The sequence below is a fragment of the Megalopta genalis genome, chromosome 1 (genome assembly GCF_051020955.1).
Source record: "Megalopta genalis isolate 19385.01 chromosome 1, iyMegGena1_principal, whole genome shotgun sequence".
NCBI lineage: Eukaryota > Metazoa > Arthropoda > Insecta > Hymenoptera > Halictidae > Megalopta > Megalopta genalis.
In genome coordinates, this window is record NC_135013.1 from 45,828,934 (window position 1) to 45,850,891 (window position 21,958).

A 21,958-nucleotide genomic window follows, 5' to 3' on the forward strand; every position below is an offset into this window, starting at 1 on the left:
AGAGGAAGCAAGAGAGGAAGAGAGAGAGAGAGAGGGGGGGGAGTGGGAGAGAGTGCGTATTTAATAAATATTAAATAAATATATACAGGGTGTCCCACAATTATTTTAACAGCCGAAAATGAGGGGTAGCTGAGGTCATTTGAAGTAACTTTTTTCTTTGCGAAAATGCAATCCGCGGCTTTGTTTACGAGTTATTAACGAAAAACACTGGCCAATGAGAGGTGACGGTGCGAGAGAGAGAGTCCGCGAGAGAGTACGCTGCACGAGGCTTTGACAGATGGTCGGGACGGACTCGAGCCACGTTCGAAGTATTGAACAAATCACGAAGCGAGAACTTTCCGGATTTTTTTTTTACTACGTGACAGTGATATTTTGAAGAAAAACGCTGTTCACCTTTACTTTAGAATGTCTGAAGAATATTTACTAATTTTTCGGACCCGAAATAATAAGTAATTTAACCGTGACGGCCGTTTTAATTTTCTAGTGTGCATGACACCTCGTGTGTAACATATGAAATTTTTAAGCAAGGTGTACAGTGAAGATTAACAAAGTACGTAAATGATATTTTACGTTAATGGTATTTTATTTAAATAATTCCGTGTCCGAACATAGTTCAACGAATGATTCGCAAAGCTAATTTAATAAATAATAATCGTGTTAAAGGACGTAAGGGATATGTTTGTTAGAGAAATATGAAGAATATTATCAACAAGAAACTCACCCATTTAGTTGTAAAATCCACTTCATGCACGGAAATGTGTGCAGGAGGATAGTGCATTGACCTCGTACAATGTATGATGAACTGCACAGCTGATCTGTATCCGACGGCGACGAACAGAAGGATATCTCCAGGCAGGCAATTTCAACGTTTACTTTCACTGCATTATCACTAAACACTGATCACTTATCAATAATATTTATGGACCAACTTTCCTGGGTTAATATGTATGGCCCTGAAAAGAGCCGATTGTTTTATGCGACGCGTTCGAAGTTCATATCGTTAAGAACACATACCGCGTTGACGGGATAAACTGCGGAAGACTAGCACGATGGCTGACAATGTTCGCGTTCGATGGAAAACAGTTGAAATTCGCTCGTAGGAGAACGAAACACAGTCGGCCATCGTGCCAGTCTTCTGCAGTTCATCTCGACAACGCGGTACATACGTGTCGTTAACAGTGAGAACTTCGAACGCGTCGCATAAAAAAATCGGCTCTTTTCAGAGCTATACATATTAACCCAGGAAAGTTGGTCCATAAATATTATTGATAAGTGATCAGTGTTTAGTAATAATGCAGTGAAAGTAAACGTTGAAATTGCCTGCCCGGAGACATCCTTCTGTTCGTCGCCGTCGGATACATGAAGTGGATTTTACAACTAAATGGGTGAGTTTCTTGTTGATAATATTCTTCATATTTCTCTAACAAACATATCCCTTACGTCCTTTAACACGATTATTATTTATTAAATTAGCTTTGCGAATCATTCGTTGAACTATGTTCGGACACGGAATTATTTAAATAAAATACCATTAACGTAAAATATCATTTACGTACTTTGTTAATCTTCACTGTACACCTTGCTTAAAAATTTCATATGTTACACACGAGGTGTCATGCACACTAGAAAATTAAAACGGCCGTCACGGTTAAATTACTTATTATTTCGGGTCCGAAAAATTAGTAAATATTCTTCAGACATTCTAAAGTAAAGGTGAACAGCGTTTTTCTTCAAAATATCACTGTCACGTAGTAAAAAAAAAATCCGGAAAGTTCTCGCTTCGTGATTTGTTCAATACTTCGAACGTGGCTCGAGTCCGTCCCGACCATCTGTCAAAGCCTCGTGCAGCGTACTCTCTCGCGGACTCTCTCTCTCGCACCGTCACCTCTCATTGGCCAGTGTTTTTCGTTAATAACTCGTAAACAAAGCCGCGGATTGCATTTTCGCAAAGGAAAAAGTTACTTCAAATGACCTCAGCTACCCCTCATTTTCGGCTGTTAAAATAATTGTGGGACACCCTGTATAATAGAAATAATATCGTGTTTGATTTTATTTTAATCAGAAATATTTGTCCAAATTATGTCATGTTTGGTCTCATTTTAATTAGAAAACTATCAGCAATATGGTAAAAAAACAGTTTTAAAATGTCTTTGTATTCATTTTTATTATTAAAAAGGTTTTAGTTGAGAAACTAAATTGTTATGTTTCAATTCCTCTTAACATCACCTTCAATGAAATTCTTTAGGAAAAGATTGCCATCGAAGTGAGTGTATATCGGATACTACGAAGATGAAAAAAAGGTATTGAAGTGAGTAATTTGTATGAATATACCATAAGTTGGTCACCGCAAGATTTGCTCTTTCTTGACAGGTACAAAATCTTCAACGCTTATTTTCATTAAACTATGTTTTATCCTTAAGTGGAATTAAAACTAAAATTTGTCAACACGCAGTTTAGGAAAGAATAAAATTGTATGCTTTCTGTCACCTCTCGAATCACTTCAAAGCTTATATTTATCACGTTAGAGCAAGCTTATGATGATGATCAATAAACATTAAACAATATGAAAATTACAGTCAATTAGGGATGCCTTACATTCCAAGAAAATTGAGTACAACACGTTATGTCTGAGTTATTGATAGAAAGATTAGGGCTAACTATATTAATATAATGATTTTATTAAGAACCATATCGCTCTCTATATAAGCTATCTATACAATATTTTGGTCTGTATAATTGATCCGTACAGAATGTCAAAGTTCAAACGGCCAACACTAATTGAATTGTTTTCTCGCTGGAGCATCAGTATTGTCGTAGCAGCGTGAAGTATGAAACCGCTGTGCTTATAACCTGTAATAGATAATACGGGAAGTTGTGATATTCAGTTACAGCTTTCTTCTTCTATTGGGAATTTTTATTCGAAATTTTCGTTTTCTTGTAAGGCTAAGGTCAGAGTGGATTCGATATCGATCTATTTGACCGACGTCCGACATCGGGTAAACGCGCGCAATAGCTTGCGCAGCGAGCTCAGCGTGCTCAGATTGCGACGGAGAAACCATCACAGGTGACTCGGGATGAGAGTAGAAGTGAAGATAGCATCCATAGCCCGTATTATACGATGCAAACGTAGTGAATCGTAGGTACACGATTCGAACACGATATGTCGCACAGTGGTCCCATAAATCGAAGCATTCATTAACTGTTCACGACAATTTTAGCAATGTTTCAAGACGTTTTATTTAAGTCGTTGAATTCGTCTTGATGTTAGCTATAATATTATTAAGTAAAAATATACATATAATGATGATTACAAAATCAAGGTGACTTAAATTTTTTCTTAAAAAAAAAATTTGGGTACAAATTTTTTTTTGTTCGAAACATTTTTTTGTCAAAGCACCGGAAATGACTAAAAAATTGCGATATTATTGTATGAATAATAAATCATATATTTGTAAATTATTATTTTACCAATAGTACATTTTTTGTACTTCAAAATGCTGTTGTCTATAAGAAATATTGTTTATACTTTATTAACAGTATAAATATTAACACTATAAACAGTAATATTCAATTGATTAAAGAGATACATGCAAAAATAAGTCGAAAAAGAAGAATAGCATTTTTTCATTTCAGACTTCGTTCTCGAGAAAACAGTTGAAAGATGCATCAAATTCGCGTGGCTTGTAATATGACGAGAAGTAGAATCGGTTTATCATAATCAGACACGCCAGTTGATTCCTACTCAACAGTATTAATTTTCCAACCTAATTTTTCTCAAAAACAGAGCCTTAAATGAAAAAATGTTATTCCTCTTTCTTGACTTATTTTTGTATGTAGAATCATCCCCTTGCAGGATATACCACGATTTTCCGAACACCCTGTATAATTCACAATGAATATTTTTTGAATCTCAATTGACCGCGCTTTCTTGCAAAGTGGAACGTTTTCTAGATCATATTAATATCACTTCCCTTAACGTCCATCGATGAAAATGATCATTGTTTAAAGCAGTTTTGTAGCCGGAATCGCGCGTAGCGTCAAGGGATTCCTAAAGCTGTCATATGATTCTTTTAAGGCAAGACAGTCAAATGATTATATTTTCTTGCATCAAGCAATTCACTCGAGCATCCTATCTATATTCGATCGAAATAGTTCGACTTGATACTATATTTTTATATATGTATTCAAGTCTCGATAGCCCAAAACATATTTTTCGTTTAATTTTGTTCCATTTAAGTATATTTTGGGCAAATTAGAGAACATTATACAAGAAAATTTTGTAGGCAAGAAACTGTATTAGGTTTATACCATGCTTTCTTATATACAGTACAACCGACATTTTAATATCCCCAATCTTGTTAAAAAATCAGGAGACTTCTAGAAAAATAACATATTTTATTAACGAAGTTGAAAAATTGATAGTCAATAAAGACTGTCTGAAGAAGAAAATAATATCAATAATGATAATACTAAAAACACATTTCCCTATGACGCAGGAAAAAGGGACAGAAGGGAGCATTTCATCCTGGTCCCGTTAGAGGACTCTTCGGTATGGCTATTGTAGGGTTCAGTGTGAAATTAAATACTCCAGGTTCCCTACTATACGTGTGCACACTTCGAGGTTCAGAGGTGGAGAGCCACGAGGAGGAAAATGTGCTCCTCGTGATGGCGGCCAGAGAGCCGAATGGGGGAACCACGTCCCCACAGACTCCCCCCCCCCCCCCCCGAGTGTGAACGTACTCATTTTATTAACAAAAATATAAAATTTTTTACATCTTATGGCGTACTAATTCTACCGGGACTATGACCCGAACGCTTATAATTAACTTATGGACTACTATATACATTGAAATTTACATTTTGGTGGTGGACGCGAATCTAACTCTGCGTGAGTAAGTCCTGGTCGCCGGACCAGGGCCTCCCACACACCCATGAGAGGTGGTGGAATTCTGCGCTGTGTCTTCCTCGAGGACCCATCCCTCCTAACTCCCATCCTTCTTCCTAGGTCTTTGCGTAGTGGACGCGAGGCGTCGCGTCACGAGTTCGCCTCCCCGTGGGTCTCCGTGGGCGCTAGCGAAAGAAGGGTAAAACCGGAATTCGCTAGCGGCTAAAGAACTCGTCCATTGCAAACGGCTCAATGGCACGTGCGGATTTTTCCTCGGCCCGTTTCCTTGACAGTGGTCGAACCGGGGGTAGATGGTAGTTTTTAGCTGTGTATGCCCGCAAGGGCGAGGAAACATATCCGTGTCACCTTCGTGGTGGCCGGATTCATACTAAATGTCTTCCTCGAGGAGGAACGCCGATTTGAGAAGCTCGGTGGAAACGGTGCGCACTGCCCCATTCACGTCGATCTGGTGAACTCTCTCGGAGTTGCGTTTGACCACTTTATGTGATCCCGAATAGGGCGGTTCCAACGCCCTTTTGGCCATGTGCCGCAGAAAAACGTGCGAGCACGAACTTAGTTCTTTGAATACAAATGACCGTTTAAGATTTTTGTGAACGACGGGAACGGGGCGCACTCGTCGCATGTATTTCTTAAATTCCTTGAGGAAGACATTCGGATCGGGCGTGGTATCGCCCGAGAGGAAGAATTCCCCGGGAAGTCGTAAAGTAGTCCCAAATAAGAATTCGGCCGGAGAGGCTCCAACATCGGCTCGGACATGCGAACGCAGTCCTAACAGAACCGATGGTAGTACACGTGTCAAATCCTTAGTCGCGTGGCACATTATCGATGCTTTCAGAGCTCGATGCCACCGTTCTATTAGTCCATTGGATGCCGGATGGTAGGGAGAGGTCCGGACTCGGTCACACCCGATTAGCGTCAGCAGGGCTGAGAACAGTCGCGACTCGAACTGGGTTCCTTGGTCCGTAGTAATGACCTTGGGAGCCCCGTAGCGCGACACCCACGTTTCGAAGAACGCTCTTGCCACCGACTGCGCCGAAGTGTCCCGCAAAGGAGCAGCCTCTACCCAACGGGAGAATCGGTCAATGACCGTTAAACAATAACTGTACCCGTCCGACACGGGCAGCGGGCCAACAATGTCCAAATGGACATGGTCGAATCGACCATCCGGGGCAACAAAGTGCTCGGGCAAGTGGCTAGTATGCCGCGAGACTTTAGCTCGCTGACATTTAATGCACTGCTTGCACTACCGAGCAACATCCCGGTGATTGTTGGGCCAAATGTACCGCTGTCTAATTAATCTGTCGGAAACCCTGGCACTAGGATGGACCAGATTATGTACAGTATCAAAAACTGTCCTTCGCAACGTCGCGGGAATGTATGGGCGGATCGTCTCACCAGATATTTCACAAAATATCGGTATATTGTCCGAACCGAACAGTAGTTTCTTTAATTTGATCGAGACATCGGCGGATTGGCATAATTGCTTTAGTTGCTCGTCCGTTTCCTGATGCTCGGAGATTTCTTTCAAACTGATTTCAACAGGCAGGCGGAGTGCGTCGACACGTAACAATACGTCGGCTACGACGTTGTCCGCCCCCGGAATGTGGTAAATATTCGTAGTGAACTGCGCGATGAACGAGAGCTGGCGGATTTGGCGCGGAGAAGCCTTCTCGAGCTTCTGTCGAAACGCGTAAATAAGCGGCTTGTGGTCGGTCAGGATTGAGAATTCCTGACCCTCCACATAATGCCGGAAGTGCTTAATAGCCTCGAATACCACCGTCAGCTCGCGATCAGACGCGCTGTACTTCACCTGCGCGAGTGAAAACTTGCGCGAGAAAAATGCCAGGGGTTCCCACAGTGATTTTAAACCCCGCAGTTCAAGGACCGCCCCCATTGCAAGATCGGACGCGTCAGTGACAATGCGTAAGTCCGCGTCCGAACGAGGGTGAGCCAGGAGAGTCGCTTCGACCAGCGCTTCTCTGGTTTTGACGAAGGCATCAATAGTCTCTTTGGTCCACTTGATCTCGCGTGTATCGTGCTTTTTCGAGTCGCGAATGAACTCGTTAAGCGGCGCTTGCAAACGTGCCGTATGAGGTATGTTCCACCGGTAGAAATTTACCATGCCCAAGAAACGGCGGAGATCAATGACCCTCTTGGGCCGCGGGAACTGCGATATGGCTTTGACGGTTGATTCCAAGGGACGAATGCCCTGCGGACTGACAAGATAACCTAGGAATTCTATTTCCTTAACCGCGAAACCACATTTCGTGAGGTTCACCCTTAAATGATGTTCCTGCAGGCGTCTCAAAACAATACTTATATGACGCATGTGTTCCTGTTCCGACTCCGACGCAATTAAAATATCATCGATATACACGAATACGAAATCCAGATCGTCCAGGATCCTATTAAGGAAGCGTTGGAAAGTCTGGCTAGCATTCTTCAGACCGAATGTCATGAAGAGGAACTCAAAAAACCCAAAGGGTGTTATTACCGCCGTCTTTTCCACGTCTTCCGGAGCCATGGGGATCTGGTTATACGCCTTATAGAGGTCGAGTGACGAAAAGTACGTCTTCCCGCTTAGATTAGTCGAGAAATCGTGTAGATGGGGAGTCGGATATTTGTCCGGGATCGTCTGCTTGTTCAGTCCCCTGTAATCTCCGCACACGCGCCAGGTACCGTCCTTCTTCAAGGCCATATGGATGGGACTAGCCCATGGGCTTGAGGAAGGGCGGCAAATTCCAGCCGCAACTAACGCTTCAAACTCCTTCGCCGCGCGGAGTTTGTCCGGATTGAGTCGACGAGCCCTCTCTGATACAGGAGGACCGGTCGTCAGGATGTGGTGCAACACATCCAATAACTTGGAGGGCGGCAACTTAGCGGTGCCAAACACCTCCGGGAAATCCGTGAGCATATGCTTCACGCGCGGATCCGGAACAACGGAGCTTACAGTGCTGTATACTACTGATTTCGCCGTCGCCACGGTGTAGAGGCTGGTCATCGAGTCGACCAGTCGGCCTCTACGAAGATCCACCAACAAACCGTAGTGTTTGAGGAGATCCGCTCCAATAATCGCGTGGGGCACTGCCGCGATGCAAAAGTTCCAAGTTTTAACGCGGCGCAATCCTAAATCGAGGGTCCAAAACGATTCACCAAAGGTGTCTATAGTCGTATCGTTGGCCGCATATAGACGGAAACCGGTTGGCCTGCCATGGATTCGCGAATTGGCAGGGACCACGGATAGATCGGCAACCGTATCGATAAGAAACAGCTGGCCCGTAACGCGGTCGCGTACATGTAATCTGGACGTCTTGCGCCTCCCTTCCAAGCTCGTCCCAGCAATGGAAGGTTTATTCAGTTTCCCGTGGTGAACTCGTTGTACTTAGCGCACCACGGCTTGCAGGAGTGGGGCGACTGGGGAAATTTCGCATGCGCACGGCATAAGTTACGCGCCGGACTCCTATGTGGGGAACGGCCGCGTGATCCCGACGACCTCGACCGACGCCTTTCCGAAGCCCCGATCTTGGCCGTCAATTTGCCCATCTGGATGATCAGGCGGTCCAGCTTTTCCTCCATCGCCGTTAGCCTCGTCACGGTTTCCGCGGCGGTGGAGTGGCCCCCAGGCGCCGGTGCAAGGGCTGCTGCAACGGGAGGCCCCCCAAGCACTGGCACACGAGCTGCTGAAATAGAAGGGCCCTCAAGGCCGGCGCACTCGTACAAGCGATCGGCAACCGCCGCGAGCTTATCGGGGTCGGAGATCCCCGTGGAAGCTAGGATCGGACGGTGAGCCGGTTGGATGAGTTCCATGAATAGGCTCGTTATTACACCGTCGTCGCACGCACCGTTATTCAAGTTCTTTAACCTCGCAAGGGTAAGTGAGGGTACACCGTCCGTAAGCACCTGACCCTTCAGCAAGCGGCGTAGGTTAGCCGCAATTATTCGCTCCTTAATGAGTTTATATACATTAGGTGGGCGCGGCACCTTCATAAATAAGTCTCTCACAGTGGCCGCGATTTCGTAGTCGAGCGCTCTCACGACATGGTCCGCCATGGTAGATTCCGCGGTGATATGTGACGCACGGAATGTAGACTCGACGACTGCGAACCACATGGTCGGGTCCTCACGATAGAACGTGGGCATTTTGGGAGAGCGGTAGCTCTCAATTTTGTCCGATGCCGCGGCGTCCGTGCCCGCGTCGGTTAACATGCTGTCCATCTCGCACGCGCACACCAAGATGGCCGACGCGCACGCAAAAGTGCTGAGTCAAGGCAAGATGGCCGCCGCACAGCGCAAAAGCGCTGAGTCACGGCAAGATGGCCGCCATACCGCGCAAAAGTGCTGAATCACGGCACTATATTCGACACGCGCGTTTCCGGGGTCTCGGTAAGTTCCGAGAGCTTCGGACGGTAAAATTACTGGCGATACCACGCCGAATATGCACCGGTGGCGGAGATTCCGTCCGCAACTGCGTACCACCCGGTCTTCCTGGCCCCAGGAAATTCTGCGGTCCCCGGACGGTATGATCACGGGCGGACAGGTGTCGAGAAGGCGTCGGTGGCGGTGACTTCGCGCTTTACCCCAGCAGGGAGCAGGTGTCACGGTATTGTGCCGGGAACCTCCGGAGCCAGCGTCGTCTTCCACGTGCTCGAAGCCACAGGTGGTTTTCCGGTTAGAAATCGATGATAAGGCGCCGGTAACGATGGTTTCACGCAGTCCCTTCCAGTTGCACAATTGGCCGGCGGCAGTAGGCTTCCACCTCATCCACGTTGATGCACACGGAAAAACGCGTTCTTAATCGAACGTCGGGGTCACCAATGTAGGGTTCAGTGTGAAATTAAATACTCCAGGTTCCCTACTATACGTGTGCACACTTCGAGGTTCAGAGGTGGAGAGCCGCGAGGAGGAAAATGTGCTCCTCGTGATGGCGGCCAGAGAGCCGCCGCGCCTGCGCCATGCGCAGGCGGACGGAGTGGGGGAACCATGTCCCCACACTATTGTGGCCGTTGGCCATAGACTACTGGCCACATAGATGTGCATACCGTCCCGGCACATACCGTCTTGCACCGCACTGTCCGTGCACGCGATTTCCTTTTTGCTTCCTTCCTTCTACATCATCGAGTCGTCGACGCGCGCGAACGTAAGTGCAACCTCAAGAATACGTAGCGGTAGCGTCGTAGTAAAGACTGCGCATCATCCCGTTTCGCGGTGTTTTAAAAATAAATAAACTCCGTTGTTATTTATTAATCCACGCAATCGTTCTTGAAAGCTGACCTTCACACGCCTTATAATTTAGCCGGATCCGTAAGAAACGGACCCAAGACTAGTGGCAGCACGTGTTACAATCGAACCACGTGCCTCGTACCCACATTATCTAGCGGGTCCTGCCTTAGACGTGAAGATATCGAAAGGACGGTTGTTGAGGACTCTAGTGGAAATGCAAGGTAGAATAGTGGACTGTATGGTTAAAACGATGAAATAATGAACTAAAGGTATTTTAATAGATAAGTTATATACAGACGAAGGATATGTACAATAAAACAACGAAATGTGATAAGCTATCACGAAAGAGACGATCAAGCGATCGTTGTTTAGCTACAAAGTCGTAGCGATGATTGCAAGCGCAATAGAAAAGAGCTGAATTATGCTGCAAGTGCAGATAGATTACAAGCGTAATAAATTCACTTGACAGAGGACTCACACATTCAGCGGTCGCATTAAACGGGCCTATTATATTATCGTGGACCATTGGTTAGGAGAAGTAGAGGAGTAGGGAATTTGAAAATTGAAAGGACTAAGCAGCGCTGAACATTCATTACATTTGGATAGGTTCAATGCCCTAACGAACAGTGCTGCATAGGAACCAAGGAAATTAGGTAACGGATTTGATATTGGGATTGCTTGGAAGGATGGCCCAGTCGACACACACATATTGTGACGATATAAACAGAAGATGGCCGACTGTATACAACGTAAGTCGTTCACCTGGGCCGGTGACGAGTTCGTCGAACAGCTGACTTGACTTGGTGCGCAAAAACAGACGTCACGCTGGAGTTTTTGTCCACAGACCCAGGTGATACCCGTAAAACGCGATACTCGATTTTAATTTTAATTTTAATTTTAGACAACGGGTATGTCAAGGTTATTATCAAGGTCGCCATAAGATTACTGTTAGAATCGTTTTGAATCCGAACTAGTAGAGGAACGGAACGGGAGGGTATAAAGTTTAACCGAAAACGAAAGGATGGATCGTAGGTTACAGATTGGTACGCGGTTAAACTGTGTAACAAATTCGGGCAGGTTGCCCTTCGGTTTATTAAGAACAATAGCGACCGAGGAGACTGCTGAGTCTTACAAATTTCCTTTTTCAAAATTCGAACAAAACGAAATTAGATCCGAATGAGCATTTTTCGCCGCTTAGAGCGAACGAGACGAAGCGCGGTGCGTGTAACGAAAGGAAAACAGAAATTACCACCTGGTACACAAATAAGAATATATGTACATATGTACGTCGGAAAATTCTGACCGTACGATCTCCCTGCTGTGGTGCAAAAGAGATAGAGACGTGTGAACCCGACACAGATCGCACGAAATATGTAGAATGAAATCAAACGAAACCGCGTGGTAGAACGAAATGAATGTTGAATGTTGCCAAAACCGTCGGCCGAAAAGAAATCTCGCGTAAGATAGCCACGAGTAAACACGAGTGCAAGTGAGAGGGCAAGTACGACGACGCCCTAATGTGACGTATTTTTACAAACGAGTCTAGAAATATGCTTGTCCCCGTGTTTCAGAACGGGTTACGCGACTGATATGGACTTTCGTATCCGACCATTCAGAAAGAATCGGACACAGAAACCGAATGTTGAGTTGTTCCTCGATCTCGCGGCCGCAAAAGCCGCGGACCTCCACTTAAAAGAAATACTCGCGTGCGAACCAAACCGTTATACATATGTATACAGTGGGTAACGAAAGTATTCGAACTCTAGTATAACTTTGGCTTCCTACGCCATATATAATATTGAAATAAATATACATCGAAAGGAAAAAATACTTTACGGTATATTAAAGTAGAGTTTATAAATGTCAAAATATATAACAAACTGTGCGTGTAAAACGTTATCTACATAGTTAAAAAAATATTAACGAACATCGACTTTTCGTGCAACGTAAGAATTCGAATTTCTTATAAAATTCAGTCGAAAAGTTATAAAAATAAATTTTGTTATGAATTCTTATTACTAATTTTACACTTCTATTGTTTAACACACACACACACACACACACACACACACACACAATATGTTTCAAGAAGTTTGACATTTTAAAAATCATTCTTTATTTATCATCGATATTGTTTTATATCTCTATTTTACAAGATTTTATGATTTGTTTATAGTATGTACGTTGTTTGTTACGACTCGTACGACCGAATTCACTTCATGGGGATAGACAGTCGTATATAATGCATTTGAAGGAATTTGTAAAATTAAAATGCAGTTTTGACCCATTTACCTGCTGATATTGATATAACATGGGAAAATCGACCAAAAATGCATTATAAGTTTACAAATTACTTCAGATGCCTTAACAAATTAAGATAACAATTAATACTTATACGTGTCTTATTATTAATGTTTTTTGTTGTTATTCGAGTTATAACAACAAAAATACATACTACAAACAAATCATAAAATCATATAAAATAGAGATAAGAAAATGACACCGATCTTAAATAAATACTTATTTTTAAAATGTTAAACTTCTTGAAACATATTGTTAAGCAATAGAGGTATAAAATTAATAATAAAAATTAATGAAAAGATTTATTTTTATAATTTTTCGACTGAATTTTATAAGACGTTCGAATACTTATGTTGCGCGAAAATTCGATGTTCCTTTATATTTTTTTAATTATGTAGACAACGATTTATACTAAATCGAAAGTTTCTTGCATATTTTGACATTTATATACTCTACTTTAATATGCCGTAAAGTATTTGTTTCCTTCAATGTATATTTATTTAAATATATGGCGTAGAAGTCGAAGGTATACTAGTGTTCGAATAGTTTCGTTACCTAGTGTAGCTCAACCGTAAGGAAAGTCGTATAGCGATGGTATTCGCTTGAACAGGCGAATAGGCGAATTCGCTTGAAATAGGTGGAGTTACCGTCTATTGCTCAATTAAACAACGTGCTCCGATTTTACTTGGAAGAATGAAGCTGCTAATTCTCGGCCGAACTAAGAGTTTCCTCTTGAATTCGTGACCCCGAAACAGAGGGGAATGTAAACAAAGAATGAATGAATTCCAGCGTGAAGCTAGATGAAGCATGGAGTGATAGAATTTGCATCTACTCAACCTTGCTCTCTCGAACTCGATTGATCTGCGAAATGGCTGCCACAAACAGCTCCCACTTTGTCGCTTTCGGTGCTAGTGACACACTCCCCCGGACCTGCGGGGCCTATCACACCCGAAATTTTCCGAAGAAAAGTGGCGTGTCGCGACAAGTGCTGAATCGGTAACGGCACGCATACGCGCACGCGCACGCGCTCACACGCACGGCAGCTAGGAACCGCTGTTCCTAACAATTATTAACTTTATTTATAAAAGTTTATAAAAATTGTTGTTTCTGTTAATTTACAATTTTTATATTTTTATAAAAATATTTTGTTTTTACCTAATATTGCTATTGTATCATTGATAATCGCGCAGTTGCTTTAAACAATAATCATTTTTATCGATGGACGTCGAGGGAAGTGATATTGCTATGATCATACCAATGTGTACGCTTGAAGGACACGTGAAGATCATCTTTATTTTTTTTCATTCAAATTATATAACTTTTTGTGTTCGATTCGATACACCTCGGAATTCTGAATAAAAATGTTTTCCTGTATGCCATGGCCATGGCCATGGCCAGTGCATACGCGAAGTCACTACGCAAGGAGTAGCGTGGCGACGCATGCGCAGAGAGTCCCGTACAGCGGCATGGGGCGTCTACCGGGTGAATGGCGAGCCTCTGTCTGATCGTAGTTCAGAATTGTAATGTTCGCCCGGTAGACGACGCATGCTGCACAGTGATGCGAGCAATGGAAAAAAAATTATAAAATCAATATTTTTTATAACATAATCGTAATCTAGAGCCTTTATTTATACGTAAACAATTTAAAAAGATCCAAACAGTAATCATGAACACCTAGGAAATACGTTAATTAATATGGCCAACGATCTACTTGCCTTTGCTTCCTCAAGCATTTGCCTGTTATACGTTATATGTACATCGCAGTGTTCCTAACATCGAGGTTATTAAAAGTATTCGGCAATAAATATAAATATGAATGAATTATTTGATTTAAGGTATTAAACACTTGTTATTTTGATTGTGAAATGCTTTAATTACTTATCGTTTTATTGTCTCGAAGTTACACATCCATTGGGGATCTATAATATATGTTCGATTATCTTTAACCTCACTTTTCTCGAGAAATGGTAAAACATGTCTTGGGATTGCTACGGAAAACTATTCCTTGAACTGTCCTCGATATTATTATACAAAATTTTCTTGCACTGGCCTGCATTTGTAATCGTAATCATGGATTTTGAAACGCGTCCGAGGACAATTCGGTACATTCTTGAGAAATCGATTTGATCGTTACCCAAAGACAAAAAAAATGAATGTGTTTCGTTTCATTCAAAACACATTCCATTTAAACGATTGAACAGAAGAAGTTTACGAAAATTCAGAAAAATTTTGCAACCTTCTATGTGTCGATATTAACAATAGATTAAAGCACATTCGAAAACCTTTCAGATTGAATACTTGTAAAGATTTTATTATACTATCACATTGAAATATTTGTTGCTTATTCATGTATTATGTTCAAACGTGTATCAGTTATGTATGTATATATTATGTTGGAATGTGCGTTACCCGACATCCAGTAATTCTTAATAAAAAATGTTTCGAACAAAATTTAGTTGGTACACAGTTTCTAAGAAATTACGAAATGTTGATGAAAGATTTTTTTATTCAATAAAGAAAAACAAAATCGTTGCAATCTTTTTAACATAACTGTATATTATTTGTGTACAAATCGATTTATCTTTGTGATCGCTTTAAAAAATTAACAACATACTTAGGTCGAAAATTAATTGTTTAGAAGTTATGATTATTGTCCCGAACACCCATAAGATCACGCCGCTGTGCGGCATACCCGCGCGTGTATATCGCGAAACGCCGATAGATGATCCGTCAGATAAACCTTTAATTTACGATGGCCTCTGTTTGCTATTGAAGACTTTTGGACTTTTCTTCTACTAAACATGCGACGCACAAGTTTGGAAAATATCGACTAAAAATTGCTTTATCGAACAAGAATTACGCTAGCTGTTTGCACGAAAGAATAATTTTCTTATTTGTACAACCGGACACTACACATTTATTTGAACTCGGTAACATGTATAGTATAGTATAAGGTTAGTACGTACCTTTCTGGAAACCCTGTATACATTTTCTCAGCAGAAGAAAGGTAATTTACTAAATATAGGGGAACGAAGTTTACTTTGTTTTTTGAAAACGAGAAATTCATTCGCCGTCCTGACTGACTTATTGCCTAATTGACTGTGCCCGGCTTCCGTACACGATTTTCCACAAGATATATACATATTTCGCACATCTGGTTATCAGGAGTTCGTGCATCCAGACAGCACTTTATAAACTTCGATTTATGACATCCGATTGACGAAGTCCCGCTGCACAGTGAAACATTTACCCTGAAAACGCGGAAAGAGTTATTTTCTAAAAATATCTCCATAATGATTTTTTATATTATATTTGTTCATTTTGAGTACAACTACGCAGCTTCAAAATGGCCTATACTTGAATTACCCGAAAAAACTATTCGCATGATTTTTTATTGTTTTATTTATCTTTAATTAAAGGTGAAACTGTCGTACAGCTAGTTCCTCTCCCATTTCGATAGATTGTGGGTTTAGACTATTTTGAACAACTTTATCCTATACATATAAGGCATGCACTAGCTTAGTTTCCGAGGTATAATATTATGGAAAAACTATTATTAATACAATATTGTATTCTGTCTATGTAATACTCATGGAGTGCTATCTTGCGAACAAATATAATATTTCTATAGAGGCTCCTCTCTCATGACACTTAAATAAATTAAAAATTCATAGATCTTTAAAGGAAATTAATACGTAATTACACTTAATACGTAATTCTGGGAAATCTAAAAGATATTATCTGTCAATGTATGTAAATAATTTCGACAAAATTGTTTTTTTCTAATTTCACTCGATTACAATGTTTGCAGAAACCTGTTTAAACATTGTCTAGTAAACTAGTTTCAATACCTTAAGAAATTCAGGTAATTTAATGTAGTTTTAAACGAGTTAATCCGTTTTGAAATGTATCCATTGTTTTCACGGTAGACTATTTTGAAATAATGATGTAAGGCTACGGTGGAAAACGACCTCGGGTAGTCAGGGGCTAGGGGTAATAAATTGAGACATTAAAAATGTGGTGCATCGTTGCTCGTAGGGTATCGTTTGTACTCATAGAACCCTGATAACCAGATGTACGAAAGTCCCAATTTTTACGATGAGGCTTTATACATATATTGACACAGAATAAATAATAAAATTCATATTATAACAAATTTATAAATGAAAATGTAATTATAGAATACAGTAGCTAAATATAGATGTTTGAAAATCAATTTACCACAACTAATGCAAATTAAGTAATTACTGATTAAGAGGTAATTAACAACAATATAACAATAAAGTAACAACCAATTGAAAACTAATTCTTAGACTTTATACATAATTACACAGGGTGTGCCAGGCTACTCGTCCTCCCCTATTAGAATGGAGGGGAGTGATTTTGATTAAAAAGTAAAACAATTTTGATAACTAATTCGAGTACGCTCTATCGAATGGTGGCAATTGCAATTTCCAGCAATGATCGGGAATGGGATCATTAGACCGGAAATCGTTTTTTTGTAAATGGAACCTGGAATTTTTATTGCATGTTCAGATTGCATGAGAAAAAAATGAATGTAAAAGTTTTACCTTCGCTTGAATAAGTTAATAAACAAATTAACAAAAGTAAATTGTGGAAAATAAACAACGGTATAAAAAAAATTAATTTTGAAAATAATATCTAATATCGGTTCACGTACCTTGAAAATGCGACTATAAGTGGGGAAGTGTTTCACGTTGATGTTCAAATGGGCTACCATTATGCGCGGTACAGAGATTTATCCTGTTTTGGGAGGAATCTACAGCACGAAGGATTTCATCGGCATTTCATCGATGTTCATCAAGTTTACCCTACACAATGACACCTATAAAATTACTGAATTCTACTAAATTTGTATTAAAAATCGAGAATGAGAAAATAAAAATATTAAATCACATATAAGTCTACGAAAATTGATATTATCAACATGAAATTTTGCAGAATTCAAATATATGCCCAATACACTTATTCCCATCAGCGATTAATTAAATTAAGAAAACACAGTACTGTAAATAACGATTTTATATTTCATTCATTTTGTGGTGGACATCTTTGACATCGAGTAACCGTGTGAATAATTAATAAAAATGAATAAAAATTGTACTACATTGTGGTCCGAATATTGCAGTTAATTATCTGTATAGTTTTTTTCTTTAATTCTGAGGATATTTATCATATAGGACTTTTTACCGCTTTTGTGCGGTGCTTCTTGCTGTCCTCCAAATCGATATAAATTGAAATGTGTATATTTAATAAGAGCGTATTTTAATTTATAAAGGTAACCTTGACTTTTTTAAATGACACCCTGTATTTCCGACTTCGGAGGATTATTACTGAGAAAAAAAATGAATTCAATGGTCTGCTACACTATGATCATCGGATGACCTTGTCTTCAGTAATGTAGGTTTGAGCAACTGAGATTGTTTTTTATACATTTATCCTGAAAATTACGTTCTTTGATTCAATGGGGATTATCTTTAGAATGGGGATTTTCTTACAAAATTACAATTGTAACGGTTAATTACACAATTATTTGAAAACTTCTGTCGCGTTAAGCTATCTGATATTAAGTTATGTTGTTATTTGTAACTAATCGTAATATTTTCACACGACTGGAATTGTGCTTACGAGGAAATGGACTACACTTTGGGCACTTATTCTAAATTGATTTAAATGAAATAGTCATCTCGTTGTCGTTCATTTTTTCATCAGCAGTAACCCTGCGAAATCAAATATACAAGGCGGCATTAAAAAATATCACCTCTTGAAAAAATATTACCTCTTGACTTTTCATCGAAAATCCGATAGATCAATATGTGTTGTGGATTACATGCTGATTAATTTTCAGTGGAAACATTTATTTGTCAGATTGGCGAAAGTGCCTAAAAAAATCGCGGCGTCGGTTACGTGCCACTCTCTGTTTAATAATAATAATGATAATGATTAATCATAACCATATATTAATATTTTCATTTTCGATGTATGTAGACGGACACTTGGGAAACAATGTATTAGAAATCGATATGGAAAAGTCGGCTTTTTATAGCAAAATATCTCGAACGCTGTTCCAGCATTCATCGTATGCAAATAGACATGATGGTAACGTAAAATATTTGCTAACGCGACGTCTGATACAGAAATTGTGGCGAGCCCTGTTTCGTTCCATTTACAATAAATTCTGTCATGAGCCCAAAACGTACGTATCTTACTTTCAGGTGCCGCTGGAAATATTGTGGATTTATACAATATAAAACGCGAAAGGTGTCGGGCAAGTTTATTCGAAAAGTCCGGCATCGCATTCGTCAATTCGATCGATATCGAATCCAGACTGTAATCTTAGCCTCACACTAATATTTCTATTTGAAATTCCACCCGCTCCTGGATTAATTATCAATAAAATGAACATTACCCTAGTATACGTTTCCAATGATACCGTGAAAAATCCACCGGCAGTCAAGCAACAAGGTACCCTCGACCTTACCATGACCAGTTGTAAATCGGACTCCATATTTTTTCCACTTCGATTTGTTCGCAAAGCCGGCCATTCGGTGGAATAAGCGGACTCGGCGATTTCCAAGCTTTGTCGCAACACACAGTCGCAGCTGTAGGTGAACATCAGTAATTGGCAGGTACAACCAGTTAAATGAAAAGTAAAAGTGACACGTTTGGCGGTTGAGGCCTCCTCCTACAACACATTAAATAATTAAAACGTCAAAGACCAAAGAAATCGGTTAAAATACCTAAAATACCTAAAATAAATATCGCTTAAAATAAGAATACTGTAGTACGATTGCACCAAAGAGGAGGTAAATAAAAATTTATTTTAATTCTTAACAACTTTAAATAAGTCAACCCAGTTTTGATGCTATTTGCATATACTAACCAGAAACATCAAGTAGCCGTCGAGGCACATCAGTATACTGAAAACTAATATTTGTCCGAGTACAATAAAAGTGAACAATTGTTCCACTTTCTGACAATAAGCTATGAGCGCCTGGTGTTGTTTGATGCAGTCTTTAAACGTGGCATAACAATTGTCCGCGTAATAGCCTGGAATTGGTCTCGATGTTACAGTATGTTTTTCCACATTGTTCCCTGCGTGTACGTTTACGATTCTGTACTGTAAAATGCGGAATTGAGTAGCTATGTGAAGATTCACGACGCATACGAAGTTATCCACACAAAGGTAACCAATGCCGTAATAGAATAAAATACAAATCTGTGGAAGAGTAGAAAATTGAATTTTTCAGGAAAACAATGCCGCTTCGGTATTATTAAGTCGTGTACATTCAGCTGAATGTGTTATGTAAATTGTCGCAGAATATGTCGACCGAATGTCATCGGTGCTTCGTACACGAAGTGAAACTGTTGAGAATTAATTATTCTTGCAATGTTTTATCAATGCGGAGAGTGACTGACACTGTTATTTTTCATTCACGGTTACGTCAGTTACGTTAGTTTTTATAGGTCCATGTATAATACTAAACACTTTTATTTCGTATACGGTCGTTAGACTGCAGATTTTATGTATTTATACTAAAAATTGTGGATTAACAGTTAAAAACGGTTAAAACTACTGTTGTATTACGTTGGCTATATTAATATCGTTAAAAAATAATATTTATTTATCAAGCTTGTGTTTTATTGTATATAAACGATAAAGATAATCTTTATTTCGCATAAAGATCCGGCAGTCTATTAATGACCGTGTAAGCAAATCGATAGTCTATCGAGAAAATTATAGTACTTTTTCAGTGTAAATCGAGAATTTAATTCCAATTCCGTGCGACAATATAATTTTAGTAACATCGATGAGGTGGTGAACGTGACTAGAGTGAAATGAAATATTTTTTGTAACTTTCTTTCTAGTCGTTGATACCTGAACCAAGAACGTAATCTCAAAGATATACGGCTGCACAAAGATATCAGCGTGTAGGTTGAACAGAAGTTTTCGAGCGAAATCGTTGTTCCCAAAATATGCTGAAAAGTGGAAGAGTAACAAATTCATAATAAATTATGAATACTATACATACAAAGGTTCGAAACTTTTGTAAAATCGGCATCTATTGCTCTAATAAAAGTTGGCCATCTCACCCATACACGGCTCTATCAAGAAACAGAGAGCTGTTCCTTGAGCAAAGAAATTGAAGGAACAGATAAAGAATATGCACTGAGCTTTGCACTGATTCAAAAACGTTTTCTCATTGGTATCGTATTTCGTGTGCCAGAAATTGTTCTCCAAGTACACCAGCAGCTCTTTAAATTGTTTCTTGTGTAGATACAAGGCTGTTACCTTTGCCGTGACTAACCCTCCTGTGAAGAGATTGCACAGTGCTAACATGGTATCCTGGAATTCAAACGCATAAAATATTGTTACGCCATTGACGAAGTATCTGTCCTTGTTTATTTATTGCCATATACGTACAAGAGACAAAGATTTAACAAAATATTTTCGATTGTCGGAGAAGACACTCTGACTAGTTGCGCGGATCTTAATTATTTATTTTTATGGATAGAATAGATAGAAAGTATAGCAAAATAAAATGAATTACACGAGATCAAGAAAAAACCAAAATTTGTAGGAACTTTGAATTGCTATATACACACACAGAGCTTGTCTCATTTAACTGTTTTCTTAAGAGAATTCGATTTCAAATAACCGTAAAAAGAACATCGAGTTATCATCGATCGGTCGACAGTCCCCTGTCACGCAGAATAACATATTAGGCTGCTTTTTGCGAATCGATGTGTTGTAAGTTACCTTGATTCACGGGGATCGGTTTTATGCTCGCGTCCGAGGCAATTTTGAAATAAAACCTCTAACATTTCTGATCGAAGAATCAATTAACTTCTCACCGAATTGTAATCTCAATTATGCTGTACTCCAATTTGAAATCGTACGCTGCTAATTTCCTACGTTTCGATATGATTCCAGTGTTGCCATGGTTCAAAATATGTAATGGCTGCGAATATTCTACTCACTTCGAACGAGTTCGCGGAAGAGAAATACACGTCTCTCAAGTGTATCACCAAGCCCAACACCATAAAGATGAACGCAAACGTGAACGCGTTCCGTCTTCGGCGTTCCTCGGTGGGATTCGCTGCGATCCATATGCCGGCCAGTTTCAGATAAAAGGAAGTGACGAACAGAGAAAAGTCCTTGGTCTCCTCCGCACGCATTTTTAATTTCGAGCGACGACTAGATCGATTTTGAGTTTCGCTTGAAAGTCTCCCAGAAGATCATCGAGGATGCGACAGCTAAGGGTCTTCGGTTGTTCTGTGACTTTGATCTACTTCTACATTCAAATCGCGAGTGTCATTACATCCGTCGCGACTCTACATGTTTTATTTTTTAATTTGAAACTCTGCCGTGGGTAAAGTGAAGGGACCCCGTGTACTTTGCAACTTTGATCTATTTCTACCGTTTATTCAAATCGCAGGTGTCGTTAGAACCGCCGCGAGTCTGTACATTGCATTTTTTAATTTGAAATGGGTAAGTCGAAGGTGTTC

The 21,958-nt window shown here is 40.2% G+C and overlaps 1 protein-coding gene across 7 annotated transcripts; it reads right to left on the bottom strand.

Moving 5' to 3' along the window:
- Nucleotides 1-1,303: 1,303 nt before the first annotated feature.
- LOC143263802 (odorant receptor 13a-like) lies at nucleotides 1,304-21,772 on the bottom strand. Of its 7 annotated transcripts, none has more exons than XR_013037126.1 (8): nucleotides 21,431-21,772; nucleotides 20,543-20,795; nucleotides 20,328-20,428; nucleotides 19,332-19,568; nucleotides 18,858-19,133; nucleotides 17,109-17,273; nucleotides 15,394-15,678; nucleotides 1,304-2,850 (listed from the first exon to the last, which is right to left on the bottom strand). XR_013037126.1 is itself a non-coding variant. In XM_076528526.1 (6 exons), exons 1-6 carry the CDS (start codon nucleotides 21,626-21,628, stop codon nucleotides 2,803-2,805), a joined length of 1,140 nt encoding a protein of 379 aa, XP_076384641.1. In that variant the 5' UTR covers nucleotides 21,629-21,772; the 3' UTR covers nucleotides 1,304-2,802. The 7 variants fall into 7 exon arrangements, 4 of the variants coding, with proteins under 4 accessions (XP_076384641.1, XP_076384638.1, XP_076384640.1 ...); XR_013037124.1 differs by having other exon boundaries at nucleotides 19,332-19,667; XR_013037125.1 differs by lacking the exon at nucleotides 17,109-17,273 and having other exon boundaries at nucleotides 19,332-19,667.
- Nucleotides 21,773-21,958: the final 186 nt, after the last annotated feature.

Excerpts from the sequence above, each read along its gene's own strand:
- LOC143263802 (XM_076528523.1), bottom strand. The coding sequence starts at position 21,628 with ATGCGTGCGGAGGAGACCAAGGACTTTTCTCTGTTCGTCACTTCCTTT. Across the intron at positions 20,429-20,542 it reads CTTGATAGAGCCGTGTATGG|CATATTTTGGGAACAACGAT; the intron begins GTGAGATGGCCA and ends TCCACTTTTCAG. Across the intron at positions 2,851-18,857 it reads CATTGGAAACGTATACTAGG|GTTATAAGCACAGCGGTTTC; the intron begins GTAATGTTCATT and ends TATCTATTACAG.